At 47.8% G+C, this 14,504-nt stretch overlaps 3 protein-coding genes across 3 annotated transcripts; 1 reads left to right on the top strand and 2 right to left on the bottom strand.

Annotated features, from left to right (window-relative positions):
- Positions 1 to 181: 181 nt before the first annotated feature.
- On the top strand, positions 182 to 4,360 carry PAAG_04306 (hypothetical protein; the record flags this gene model as incomplete). Its single annotated transcript, XM_002793988.2, has 1 exon — positions 182 to 4,360. The coding sequence occupies one exon, from the start codon at positions 182 to 184 to the stop codon at positions 4,358 to 4,360; it is 4,179 nt and encodes a 1,392-aa protein (XP_002794034.2).
- Positions 4,361 to 5,306: 946 nt separating this feature from the next.
- On the bottom strand, positions 5,307 to 7,154 carry PAAG_04305 (hypothetical protein; the record flags this gene model as incomplete). Its single annotated transcript, XM_002793987.1, has 1 exon — positions 5,307 to 7,154. One exon carries the CDS (start codon positions 7,152 to 7,154, stop codon positions 5,307 to 5,309), a length of 1,848 nt encoding a protein of 615 aa, XP_002794033.1.
- A 1,648-nt stretch (positions 7,155 to 8,802) lies between these two features.
- PAAG_04304 (hypothetical protein) lies at positions 8,803 to 14,458 on the bottom strand (the record flags this gene model as incomplete). Its single annotated transcript, XM_015845233.1, has 6 exons — positions 8,803 to 10,030; positions 10,087 to 12,740; positions 12,800 to 12,894; positions 12,979 to 13,839; positions 13,926 to 13,974; positions 14,075 to 14,458. 6 exons carry the CDS (start codon positions 14,456 to 14,458, stop codon positions 8,803 to 8,805), a joined length of 5,271 nt encoding a protein of 1,756 aa, XP_015699459.1.
- Positions 14,459 to 14,504: the final 46 nt, after the last annotated feature.

Below are 14,504 nucleotides of genomic sequence, written 5' to 3'. Positions count from 1 at the left end.
TCGTTACTAGGCGATTGTGCTGCATTGTTTTGTCCCACTCCGTACCCAGCAGGCTGGTCGCATCTGAAATACCACATCTCCTGTTTACACCCAATGTTATGATGTTTCTTCCTGATCCGTAGCTTTCACACTTCGCCTTATTCATCAAATCTCTCCTCATCTAGGTGATTCCTCTTCGACGATGGCTCCCGCCGCACCAGTCCTCCCCACCCGATTCCCCTGCTGGTGTCAGGCTGTATACTCATGGGGTGGAGAGACAAAAAGAGACTTGGGATTTGTGGAGGGTGACCTTATTGAATGCTTGAATGCTGGTGACGGATCATGGTGGACCGGCCGTCTACGTCGAAACAAACGTATGGTTGGCGTGTTCCCCTCGAACTTCGTCAAGGTGCTTGGAGATGACTTTGCCCCTGGTAGTCGGTCCATCAGTCCAATGCCTGGTGGTCCTGCCGGATCGACAATGAATTCACTCCGTTTATCAGCCTCCAATTCTGCTGCTGAACCCCCTAAGAAACAGAAGACCGTATTTCGCAAGCCATTTCAGGGTTACAAAGAAGTTGTCGGACCTTCGGAAACGTTGCGGATTAGACAGAATGAGGAAAATGTTAACAATAATAATAATAACAATAATTGCAACAATAACAACAATGGGTCAATGGTTTCATCTTTACAAAATTCATCGACACGAGAGAGCCCCGGTTCAGCGAGAACTCCACCCTCGTTAACTAAGCATCGTGAATCTTCCTCACGCGGGTCTCCGCACTCTGTTTCCCCCGCTGCACCTAAACATCAAAGCTCCATTTCTAGCTCCATCCCCCCTTCAAACATGCAACAGTTTGGATCCATTTCCCGTCCCATTTCTCCTTTGCCTTTGCAACATTGCGGGTCTATTTCCAACCAGGGCCGCCCTGTATCTCCAACCCAAATCCAAGACCTTGGTTCATTCCCTTATCGCCCTCCTTCCGCCGTTTCTCCTGTGGCGATAGAACACCATCCGTCAGTAACCCGTGCTGTGTCTCCTTCACCCATGCACCATCGTGGTTCTTTCAATCACCATCATCCTCTTCCCCGTTCAATCTCTCCAGCACCACCTATACAGCACTGGGAGCCCATATCCCATTCTAGGTCTCCTTCCCCTATGCCACCTCAGGGTTCTTACTCCGACCTATCTCCTCGTGCGGTTTCCCCAGCTCCAATTCAGCAGCGTGGTTATTTCTCCCATCGCCATAATCCATCTCATGCCATATCTTCAGCTCCAGTTCAACAATCTGGCTTCATATCCCATGCTGGGTCTCCTCTCCCCATGGAACACCATGGTTCTTTCTCGCAGCCTTTTCATCATGCCGTTTCCCCTGCACCACCTTCAGATGCTGAGTCTCCTCCACCTCCACCTCCCCCTCACCGAATTTCTGTCAAAAGCCAACCATCACCAAGGCACACCAATCCATCACCTATTTCTGCACCATATGCTATGAATCATGTGTATCCAATTATATCCAGGACTCCTTCTCCACATTCCCACTCTCCTGCGGTTTATGGCCACACTCCATCTCCGCTTAGAGATGCCATGGAAGATGTCATGTCCTCATTACAAGATATGGGTCTTAATCATGATGGCGCTTCTCCCGAGCCGCATCGATCTCGCTCTCCCTTCCATCCATGGTCCCCAGAAGCCTTCAACCATCTTCAAGATCATAAGGCGCCTAATCCAATCTACCGCCCCATGACCTCCCTGGGACTGGTTGACAGCAATAGTCAGCAATTTGAGAATAATCATTCTAGAGCACAAGATCAGCACCTAGATGGCCCACCCCAGTTGAATAATTACGTTCAGAGGATGGAAAGCAGACTCCGGCAGCTGCACGCACAAAATAGGAAATACTCAGACGAACTTCACATGACACCTGGGAGTAAAGGCTTTCCACTAACTCCAGCTACAAAAAGACCTATTCATTCCAAACCAGAGTCCTCTTCAAATCAAAGCAATCAGGGACCGCGACTAAGAACTCGAAAATCGGCATACGAACTTGATAAAGATGTTCTTGAGCGAACATTCACAACAAAATCTAGCGCTACCAATTCTTCCAGTGGTGTCCAAAGCGATGCGACAACCAATTCGTCAAGCACAAGACGTACCCATCGTAGCGTGATGAGTGGCCTATCAGCTTCAGGGTTTAGCGCTACTAGCGCCGCAAGCTTTGCACGGCATATAAGTAGACCCAATACCTCCATGGGTACATTCCATCCCTCTGGATTAATTGGCTCTGATAAAGCCTCTAACAGCAGCATGCGGCCCCAAACACCTCTGACAGGGATTTCTTTCCATTCCAGCCACGATTCTTCGAGGCAAGGAGCAACTTCGGCTGTTGGATGGAACGAATATAATAAAGACGTAACAAGTATGTACGGCGGTCTTACCACGCTCAAGACCAAAAAACCAGGTTTCCTCAAGAAAATTCTTGAGTCGGCCAAAACAGGGGCTGCGACAGCCCGGAGCAATATTGTTTCAAGTTCCGGGGGAGCCGCATCGCCAACTAAAAGTCGCGTGGCTTTGGGGATATCATCACATGCATCACCTCACTCTGGGAAAAATGTTGCAAAAGAAAATGGATTGGGTGGAACAGTGGACTGGGTTCAGGTGCGAAGAGATGTCAACAGGTCTACAACACCAAGCCGTCATGAACTGGTTGAGATGGCAGAAAGGTGCCAAATGCTTGACTACCCGGTAATATACGCGGTTGAGGAGCTCTATGAAAGTGCAGAGGGGGATGAGGGAATAGACGGATTACCGATAGCGGAACCGACTAATTGGGCCGCAGTGAATTTGCAGCTTGTTGACAAAAGTGTCCGCTTTATCAGTAGCCTACCGCCAATAATAAACCCGACCAGTCTATCCCAAGGGTATGTCTGTCGTCCGCACCGCAGTGATGGACAGCGGTTGCGTGCAATATTTACATGGGTTGGGGAAAGGATTGCATGGGATGATGACGTCTATGGGAGTGTCAATTTGAAAAGGGTCTTACAGATGAAAAGAGGAAGTTCTCAAGAAGTTGCCCATCTGGTACGGGAAATGTGCTCTGCTGTTGGACTGCACGCTGAGGTTGTGCATGGCTATCTCAAAACACCGGGAGAGCAACTGGATCTTGACTCCCTATCGCGTCCAAACCATTGGTGGAATGTAGTACTTATAGATGGAGAATGGCGGATCATGGATTGCTCTTTGGCCAGCCCGACTCACCCTCGAAGAAGTTTGTATTCAAATTTTAATTCCCAGGCTGCTGAGCCCTGGTACTTCCTAACTCGTCCAATGGAGATTTGCTACTCTCACGTTCCTCTTAACCCTGAGCAGCAGAAAATCTGTCCTCCCGTGTCTCCCGATGTTCTACTGGCGTTGCCTTGTGTTTGTCCGCCTTTCTTCAAGAACGGCCTTCGGTTTCCTAGTTATGATACAAGTCTTATCCGAATCAATGGGCTTGAGGTAGTCCATGTCCGTGTTTATGTACCGCCAGACGTTGAGTGTGTCGCAGAGGTTGAAGCTCTTGCGTTTGACCGCGATAACGATGGGGACTTCTTCGAGACTGGCGACACGGTCAAGAAACGTGCGCTTGCTCAGCCGGACTGGATTGGTGGACAGAAGCGATTCACGATCAAGGCTATGTTGCCTGGAGACGAGGGACAGGGTGTTTTGAAAGTATACGCCGGAAAGAAGGGACTAATGCATTCCATAAAGGATATCCCTCACCCTCTAGCGTTTGCGCTTCCAATTGTCCACACAGGAGATAACCCTCCCTACGAGTTTATACTCCGCCATCCAACACCTCACGCCCAACGTCATGACCTTTACGTCATCCAACCACAATGTTTCAAACTTGCAGTCAATAACACCTTTGTCTTCGCCGTCCGCCAACACCCGTCATCGCTCCCCTCCAATTCCGCAAATTCCAGTGATGGTAATTGCCACATCTCGCAAAACCCCTTCTCTCGTCCCGCCAGTGCTCTCAGCATGACATCCTCCGTCACAGGCTCAAACGCATCGACAGGTTCCTCATATATAAATCAAACCTTCTCTTCCTCCACCTCCAATGTGTCGTTGACCAACAAGCAGTCGCAGCAGCATCCCTATAAACCCGCGAAGCTAGCCATACAAGCTCCGTCGGGGAGAATATTAAGACTGACGCGCAAGTCCGATAATATGCTCACAGCCAGTACTGGTGGTCGCGATTTGGGAGATGAAGGTCCTCCCGACGGCAGCGTGTGGGAAACGGTGATCAAGGTTGGTGAGAGGGGGGTTTGGAGGGGTTTGGTGCTTGCTGACCGCAGTGCGAGGTGGTGTGTCTTTGGGGAGTGGGAATGTTTCTGATCTTTACTGTTTCCCTTTCTCTCCCTTCCGATATTTCCTTTCTCCACGTTTTTGTCTTTTAAAAAGAACTTCCTCTTGTTTCTTATTTTTGTTTTAGGCGCCTAATTGTTCATTTGGCCTATATGACGGAGTATTAGATGATTGATCTCTTCTTCCTTCCTCTTGTTTTAGGATTGCTAGTGGGATTTTATCTGGAGATTTTTATCCTTGTGCTTTCTTAATATATCACGTGGTAATATGTTCGTGTCTAATGTTCCTAATTTCGAAGAGTTTGCTGCAGTTTTTAATAATACTCTACGCACCGTTTAATGTATTTTCATGGTGATCAGTTTGGTGCTTCTTCCCCCCCCCCCCCTTAAAATCAGTAAGTCACCGGCTTTGCAGCAAAAAGAAATCAATAAATATTGAGCCATCTTCATATTCATAGATGGGCTTTTTATCCATTTGCTCATGAGATTTTGGGTGCTGCCCGTCTTGCAAAATGCTGTTGTAGCTTTTGGAGCAATTTCAACGTGTTTTCCAACTGCTCTTCAAGTTTCATTATGAACCAATGTCTCTCATCTCGCTGTTATCGGTCGTCAGGGGCAACGTTTTCGAACCTCTTTTGGGACTAGCGCCGGCGGGACAGATTGGACTAGGAGATTTGAGAACTGATTCCTCGATGTTTATTTATAGAAGATGTCTATATTTGTTTCTCCTATTTCGGAGGTGGAGAAACTGATTGGTTCTGTTCCTTCCGGACATAGCTGGTTCTAATAAATATTATCAGTAATCGATCCATGCTATATAGCTCCAAGGCTGTAATTGCTTCGTGAACACCCACAGTCACTTAGACAAATCCCGTATCCAATATCAATAGAATAAATCGCAAGATATGCACATAGCAGACGTCTAACGGTCCCCTGAATTTCAGACTAAATTCATTTTCCAGTGTACCTACCCCAAGTCAGTGCCTGCCACCATTCAAAGTCGACCTCAGCAACGGCGCAACCTGTTTTCTACTCTTCGACACATCTTTCTGTCGCCATACTCGCCTATAACAGCTCCCATCCTCACCATTTGCTCCAGCTCGAGTCGACAGAGAGAAATCCCGAATCCAATCAGCATCAGCATCAGCATCGGTACTGGTCCAAATACCCTCCTCCAGCCCCAGCTCCCCGACCGCAGCAGTCTCAAATCTCTCCGTGGCAGAAACACAGCCATGATTCAGGACATATATTAGCAGTTCCCTACGAAACTCTCTGGTTGGTTCTGCAGTTCTGAAAGCTGTCATGATGGCGACAAGATCGATGTCTCTCTGCCTGACGAATGAGGAGAGGTATTTGAGTAGTGTTTTGGTGGTAGATTTATCCGTAGTAGCCTTAGATTCTTGGGTACATTTCTCCACAAGCCATGAGAGAGGTTTGACCATGCAGCAGATGCCAAATTTCACAGTTGGGTCACCGCTGGAACTGGCTGATGGTTTGCTAACAAGAGTATCGGTCCACTCTTTATAATCCCTCCCCAGCACCTCGAGAACAGTTAGGTTTTCAACGCTATTCTCCTTAGCTTTGGCGATTGCATCGTAGAAGGCCTGTCGGTCCCAGTCCAGATTACCCTTACCGCTGCTGCTGCCAGGGCATTTGGGTTTAGCATCGCGAAAATGGGCGTTAATGCCTGCCTGTATCTTGGTTTCCAGAAACTGAACGGCTGCAGTATCGACGGCGGATACTTTGCCTTTCGCAGTCATGTTGGCAGTGTCAACTAAGATAGCTGCCATGGCAAGTTTTGCCACCTGGGCTTCATGGATGGAGCTTAAATCTTTGGAATCACGTAGCAATGGATCATAAGAGCTGTCCGTGAGCGTCTCCACGCCAAAAGTGGTGGTGTGAGATGAGGAGGAAGACTCATCAGTCCAAAGGCCCGCAGCTCGCAGCTCACGAATTACAAGCGAGGTGCAGCTTCCTATGCCTGTCTCAATACAACAGGGGTCCATTGGATGTAAAGGAATGTTTCTGGAGACAAAAGCTTCATCTTCATGGTGGTCTATGCAGCCAACAATGGAGAGATGCAGACCAGGCAGTGCATCAGAAAGCCCTTCAATAACACGTACGTCTCCGTTTGGTGGGACTTTGGGCATCACGTTCCAATCTACCATCATGACATTTAGGTTTTTCTGTTCTTCTGATGGGTTGCTGCTGTTATTTTCATTCTGGGATGTTGTGTCTTCATCATTTCTTTCATCAGTCATCTCCTTTTCTCTTCCCTTACTGGGACCGGCCCATGAAACCATCAACGTCTCCTTTAAATCTGCAGTAGTTAAAACACACCTTCCCAATTCCTCATCATCGACTTTTTGCTCTTCCCAAGAATCAGTTACACTTCCTCCTCCTCCTCCTCCTCCTCGATCCCAACCCACCGCAAACCGCAAGGCCGTTACGAACTCCGGCCTCAACCTCGCCAACTCCTTCCCTGCATGAACATCTGGTAAATATATTAAAGGGATATATTGACGGAGGATTGCCTTTTCCTTTCCTCCATTTCTTGATGATGATGGTGATGATGATGCATCGGTAGAAGCAGATGAGACCACTCTAGTGGCAAAATATGAATATAGAATAGCAGAGATTATGGAGTCCAAATCCGCAGAGGGGTTGCCAAGAACATATATTTGACATTTAGACTGAGGTACAGGTATGGAAGAAGAGGTTGAAATAGGTGGTGACTGTTGAGAAAGGAGATGGGAGGAAGAGTATGCTTGGTTGAGGAAGCGGAGCAAATCTGTCCGCCGGGTGAATGTTGCTGTTCTGTTCATGGTGATAATGATGGAGTCAAGCAGCATTGAAATAGAGGAGGGGGAATACATGTATCTCTCTCTCGTCGGAATCAGTTTGTCACCCATGTTTATATGTGCCTGTTCCAGTGGGCTGACACCCTGAACCCTGGAAGAAAACCAGGATAAGTTGTCCGGCTGACGTCTTGTTGGGTCGTTAACAGCGGTTAGAGACACGATACGATCCCTTGCTCGGCAGCCGCTGCTCCGCACGTGACTTAGTAGCGAACACAAGTAGATCCAAGTTAGTTGGTTAGCTCGATTAACTTGCTAAATATTAAAACATATAAGTTATCTAGTAATTTTGCCATTAATAACTGAACATGAAAGTACAGTCCTCACACCGTTCAATTAGTTCGCGCTATCATTGACCCTCCCCGTCCTTGTATGGTATACCTTCTAGCCTTGATAGTCCGCCCTCACGCAACGCCATGGCAGCATCAAAAATACAAAGCAATAAGGCACATAAACTCACGGAAGACCAGGGGGAGATATAGTAATCCCTGAGAGAGAGGGCTTCTGCATTGTTTCTCAAACACAATCTCACTACTTTTTCATCCCCCTAAGTTAACAGGAGAAGTAATGCCGAGAAGAACACAGAAAAAAGCAAATCTTCAGAATACAATAATGAAATCTACTTTACAGAAAATCGGCGCGTAAGCAGGCAGATAACGGGCAAGCAAACAGTCAAGAACAGGGAAAGGGACGAAATTACCGATAACAAAAACATGGGGGAAACAAATTGAGCAAAGCAGGCGCAGAATTATTCCTTTTTTGATCTCAAATCAACCCAATATTTTCCGTGTCCCTCTTCGCTTCCTTAAACCAGGTTGGGGCGTGTTTTAATCAATCCCCCGTCCCTTCTGCCCTCCCTCATTCTCCCCCGAAGGGCGGCAGGATAGAATATTGATAGCCAGGAAGAATTTAAACTTCCGAAAAGGAAGTGCGTGAACAACGATAGAGGCACGAAAAGCACCCATAAGAAACAAATAGATGTGGAAAAGGTGATGTCACAAGGAGAACAGAGAGTAAGCAGGACCGAGCAGCGACAAAAACAGAGACAGCGACAGGGACATTGATGTAATGAATAAGAATTATAACAATGCGCAAGAAATTAAAAAAAAAAAAAAAAAAAAAAAAAAAAAAAAAAAAGGTAAGCGACCCCATCGATGAATAAAAAATGGATTCCAACAAGTAATAATGTAACAAGGAAAAATGAAATAAAAACAAAAAGAAAGTCAAAGACAAAAATAGTGGAAGAGCGCACACCCGCTTTCTTTCCATTTATCCGCACCCGACTCCCACTATATCGTAATTAAAACTCCAACCCCCCCTAGGCGCGCCGTTAAATGTATGTCGATGGACTCGTTTGTCTACAGAAGTGTAGTTAAAGTAGCAGGAAAGGAAATAAGAGGTTACTCTGACTGGGATTAAAAAAAAAAAAAAAAAAAGTTAAAAAAAGTACACATAAAGTCTCAAACATCGGATTGAGAAAGTGTAAAATGAAAATGAAAATGGGAGGAGGGAGGGAAATGGTTGTTATATAGGGTTAAACAGGCTTCAACCATAATGCGTAGGAGGCAAGAAGACGGCGTCTATCATCCGATGCACGCGCTATAGCCGAGACAACTCAAGTCAAGAATTCATCAGCTAGATGGTTGGATGTGTCCATGCCATCCCTCCCCTGACCATCACCAAGTGTCCCATCTCCGCTCTCCGGGCCGAAATCACCACCGTCATCAGCAGATGCCGAAGTAGAGCAGTCCCGCGCGCCACTATTACTAGCGCTCCTAAGCGCCTCCAGCGCTTCATTCGCATGACTAACCTCCAGCGCCTCCATCTGCTCCGTATCCTGGTTCGTCATTTCGGCGAAAATGTCATCCATATTTGCCCGTGGACTGCTGCCAAAGGCCATGTGGCCGTCCATATCAACATCTTCGTCTTTGCCCATCCCTTGGGGATGTAAGGGGTTGGTACGGGTGAAGCTTGGCGGGCTGAAGAGGGATGAATCTAGGACTTGGTGGTGAGATGAGGGAGAGGTGGGGTCGAATGAGGGGGAGTGGACGTTGTTGACTTGCGGGAGGTAGGCGGAAGATGTAGGCGCGTAAGATGGGCTTGCGTCATTCGAAGACATTGGGAATGGATGTGAAAAGGGGAAGGCAGTTGAATGTTGAGAAGTAGGCAGTGGTGCAGAGAGAGTAGTGGTTGGAGTTGGTGCAGTGCCCGTGGAAGCTGATCGAGGATCACCTGACGGAGTGGTGGAGCGGAGCATAGGTGCCGGCTGCAGTGGTGGAGGTCGACCAGAACCGTGGGAATCGGTTGACTTCCGCTTGTTGGAGAAAGTGTGCTGCTTAGTCCTGAGATGGAGCGGGAGATCCTCGGGCTTTTCAACCCCCATTTGGGCCATCATCTTCTGCTGTTTTGTGGGTCGTGGCTTGCGAGTAGACAGCGAGACCTCAAGGATTGGTGGAGGTTCCGGTGCAACTGGGGCCCATTTATGAATTTCCTGGCGGAAATAATTCGTCTCAAATGCAAGGAGAACCTCCGCTCCTTCCATCTTCCTCAGATAAAATATCTGTGTCGGGACCTCTTCAGCCGTCATACAGGCACTGGAACTCACAAGAGGTCTGACAAATTCCCGGAATGAGGTTGCCTGATCAATAATCGATTCCAGCACCTGTTCTTCTTCCGGCTGGAAAGGGAGATCAGGGATTTCAGCCTGCCAATCGAGCAACTCTTCCAATTTGGGACGAGCGGCATCGCGAGGAATCTTGACGCGCCAATCGCAAATAGGGCAAGTATAACTATCGAACTCCTTGACTTTGCCTCTGGCAATTTTCAAACATTTCCCGTGGTACCTGAACATATATTTAGCGTTCAACTCTTTTTCTACTTACAAAGAATCTAGACTTACCATTCATGACAAAGTTCGCACTCAATCATCAACCCGGCCTCCTGCTGTCTGCAAATGCAAAATACGTCCTTCTTTTTAGACCTGCTCCCGGTCCAATTATGAGAATCGCCTTCGGGACTAGCCTCTCGCGATGCCGGCTCAACCGGTGGCCGACATCTATCCTCAAGGTCAAAACAATACGAGTTCTTCTTCTCAACATACTGGAGATGCATCTTAAGTATATGTAGCGGAGCATTAGCCTTGCCAAACAACTTTTTCCCTTTCCGCATCCAATCCTCATGGCGCTTTTGCTCCTTTTCCAGATCGATAGTTCCGTTGGGCTTGCTATTCAGCTCAGACAACGATTCCATCAGGTCGCGCACGTCTTTGTAGTGTGGCCGTTTCCGAAAATCAGGATTCCTGCTTCCGTCATAAAATCCAGATATTTGTCTCTGAGCTTCCCGTTGCTTGGTCAAGATGGCATCAACCGCTGTAAGAGTTTCGGGCGTTACCGGGAACCGAGCCGCTTGTGCCGACAGTGCTTCTAGCTGTTGATAATGCACAGTTTCTACCCCCATGAGTTCCTTTGCCTTGGCTTCCCAGGTCTCCCCTTGGCGGTGTATCTCTTTGAAATAAAGAAGATGCTCGTTCGACTCAGCTAATCCTAGCTGCTCCCCCTGCGCAATGAATTCAGCACACTCTTCAAGCGTTTGATATTGATCGCGTTTGCGTCGGGCTTCACTATTCCATCTCATCTGTTTCAGTGCTTTCTCGAGTTTTTCTACTTCAGGAATGTCAACATTGAAATTCCTGCCAAGATCTACAAGCTCCTCAACCTCCTGTGTTGAGGAAATATGAGGGTTGCAAAGAATAGCCTGAGCATCACTTTGAAATTTCTGAATCTCATCTACCTTTTCCCTCAGCAATGTGATCTGCGGACAATCAAAGGAAAGGTTGTCGGCCTCCTCAAGGAGGGCATGTATTTTCTCCACCTTGCGAAGCTCACGATCACGTTCTTCCATCTGTGCGGCCTTGGTCGAATTTACCTTGCGCCATGCTTTCTCATTTTTACGTCGATTCTGCTGTTTACGAGTAATGTAATTATTAGCCTCATCAAGCCACTTGTCGCAACGTTGAACAAACGAGGCCAGATCCTGCAGACCAGGAAGAAAATAGGGGATTTTCTCTCCCTCACTGAGTAACGCATGTAAGGCTTTCAACGACGGTTTCGGTTCATCCGCAAGAACTTTATCCAGCTTTTCCGCCCAGGCCTCGGGGATCCTTGCTCGGTCTTCCACCTTCTGCACACACGCTCGCAGGGCATCATCAGACATGCGATAGCGCAAAGTGTGGTTAGGGCCAAATAATTTCTGCGATGCGTCTTCACCACAGCAGTCATACGTATCAGCATGTAGAAGACACAAGGTCTTCCCGCTGTTATGGCATTTAAACTGTGTCAGGTAACTGTATACTTTGCAGTAACTGCACTGATACTCTTCCTCAGGAAGATCCGTATCCTCAATCAGAAAGTTCAGTGTGCACTCGTTTGAGTCCTCATCACCACTGCTGATCTTGCAATTATGCGAGTGGGCTTGCTGATGACGCACGAGAAGGGCAGCACGTTGCTCTAATTCTCGATTGCTCATTCGATGCAACGCAGGACCAAGCCACTTGGCGGTTTTGATGGTTGTATCTCTCGCCGCCGCTGTGATGAGCAGTTCGTCGTGCGAAAAGCAAGGTTGCCGTCGAAATTCTTGCAGTCGCTGGACGCCCGCTTGGCCCAGAGGCTCCCAATCTGCCGGCGCAAAGTTCACTGCTTCATTGAAATTGAATCCATGGTTAAAACCCGCGTGGTATGCCTGAGGAAACGTGATGACAAATTGGCCGGCACGTTGGTCCAAAGCGTACACATTCACACCAGCCTTTTTGAGTTGATCAGGTGGTAGGAGTGTAACGAGCTGAAACAAGAGGTCGGGTTGCGTTTCAAAGAGTTCCGGGACGGCTTGGCGCATAGCTTCCTCGAAAGCTTCTGCATCATCTCCGGGAATCCCATACCATGTCTTCGTAGAGCCGAAATGTTGGTAGTTGGCCGAATATGTGTAGTGATCTTCATTATGCCAGCAAAACGTTGAGAAACACATACCAACATATACCCATGGAACGGTCATCCCAGAGACATCGGACTTTATATGACGGAAAAGCGATTCTGAGTGCAAGGGCATGACATTAAGATTCCATGGGTCAACAGAATATGGGTCCAAAGGGTTCCGTTCAACAGTTGGAAAACCACTTCCGTGAGTTGTCGAGTGAATATCCGCACCGTACTCGACTTCAACAGTTTCTGTTAAACTTTCCACAAGCCGCCAAAATTCGCGTTCAACATCGTCTTCTGATTCCTTTCGTGGAGCATTGAGAACGGGATCAAAGGGCATTCTTGGACCAAAGTAGCTTTCCTTGAAGCTATTTGCTTTTTCCTGGAACTGCTTCAGTGAGTATATTCCTCCTTCCTCAAAGCCATACTCTCCAGTTCCAACAAGACACTTAGGGCAGTGCCAGTCGTAATCTGGAACAGATTCCAGAGGTGGGTCAAGACAACGCATGTGGTATCCATTCTCACATCCGTCGCAAGATAGGATAGTTGGGCGATCATCACTCTTCCCGCAATTTTCACATCGCTGCAAAAGTATTGTTAGCTTCCAACGCGAAACCGAAATATAGTACATGAAGTACACACCTCTCCGGTCTTCCTATTTCCACCCCTTGTTCGCCCCTGGCTTGGTGTAGGGCGTAGCAGACTCATATGTGATCCAGCTACGGTTGGGACGCCATCTAGAAATTCAAGTTAGTCAAGAACTACGAAACTCCCCAATAGCGTTACAGTTTAAATTCTCCCAGTTGTAGTATTCTACGTACCTTTCTTCAGGCGTTTACTGCGCCGCCCATTGGCGCCATCAGCATCTCCGTTATCAGTCTGTGAACTTCCTGTTAGACTTTCTTGGCTGAGAGCGCGCTTGAGAGGGCGTACATCGTGGCCATTAACAGTTGGCGTATAGTTAGATTCAGATTGCTGTCGATCCGGTGTGTTTTTCGAAGTACCGTTCTCATTTCCAAGGCTAGAAAGGTGGGTTCCGTTCTCCATCTCTCGTTTTACAGTAGGAGCTGAACTGTTCACCGCAACGAAAGACGGAGGGGTATTGATTGCAGAAAATCCACTTGGAGTTGAATTAACGGCCGTAAATCCCGAAGTTGTAATTGGCCGTTCTTGAGGGCAATCAAGAGGGGTCGAAGATTTATCCGTTCTGTCCTCAGTCTCTCTCACAGAATTGTTAAGGGCGGCAGAGTTCTTTGCCGCTGGGGAGTCCTTGTTTAATTCAGATACACGATTGTTGTTTGACTGAGGCCTCTTAGCTGCCGGTGAGGTTCCGGGGGATGGCGTGTATGGCCCGCCATGTTCAGATTCCAGCTGCTGCTGGACACTGGGTTTAGCTACGCGAAGATATTCCTCGTATGGGTGAAGCCAGCGTTGATACGAATTCTTAAGGGAGGTTGATAACGACGACATAATTTTGCCGCTATATCCCAGATCTCTACCAATTTCCGCCCATTTTTTAAGCTTACATACTTGTTCAAAGCCTCCGCGGATATCAACGGCCTTTTTAAGTTTGTAGAGGTCAAGGGGCCGCTTGTCGACGCTGGGAAAACGGCTCAGATTCATTCCATGTTGTTTATGGAATTTTGTTAGTTGATCGAGGTAGTTGAGATTCGCTCGGGTGCCTAGTTGGGGGTCAGAGTGGTGGGATTGAAATGGACTGAAATGGACTGAAATGGACAGCTGGTGGGGAGTGGTGTTTAGGCCATACCTCCTTCAACCGAGTTCAACTCCTGGCGACGAGTGCGAAAGTGGAATCGCTAAATGGCAGAAAACAGAGATTTCGTCAGTTATCTTATTATCGGACATATTTTAAACAAAAATAGATTCGTTCTAGAAGTAGTAGAAGAAACATCGCACCTCTGTATCAATAGCAAACGGTGGAGACCAGTTGTCAGGAGGCACAATTTTGCAGATGCCGTATTTCTTTCCTTCTGGCGCAATCTTACGGATATATTCGAAGGGGTCTTTAAATTCTTCTTCGGTAGGACGAAACGTTGGAGCTTCCTGTAGACCGTGGGGTCGCACACGCTTCACTGGTTCTCTGCTGGCAGTTGGATGACCCCGTCGCTCTACCGTGGACAGATCGAGGGGCGCGGCCCTTCGAGCACTCAAGGGAACGTTGGCATTGTAAGACTGGCTATTATTCGAGTTCGACGTGCGTGTGGAGGACCGGGTGGCCAATGGCTGCTGTGACTGCTGCTGCTGGGCAGTATTTGCTCCAGTAGATGGTGGGACCACCATGTCTCCACGCTGAAATATGGCAGAGCAGGAGAAAGGATGGAATCGG

This window comes from Paracoccidioides lutzii, assembly GCF_000150705.2.
Source record: "Paracoccidioides lutzii Pb01 unplaced genomic scaffold supercont2.10, whole genome shotgun sequence".
Taxonomy (NCBI): Eukaryota; Fungi; Ascomycota; class Eurotiomycetes; order Onygenales; family Ajellomycetaceae; genus Paracoccidioides; species Paracoccidioides lutzii.
This window is presented reverse-complemented; position numbering and strand designations above follow the sequence as displayed.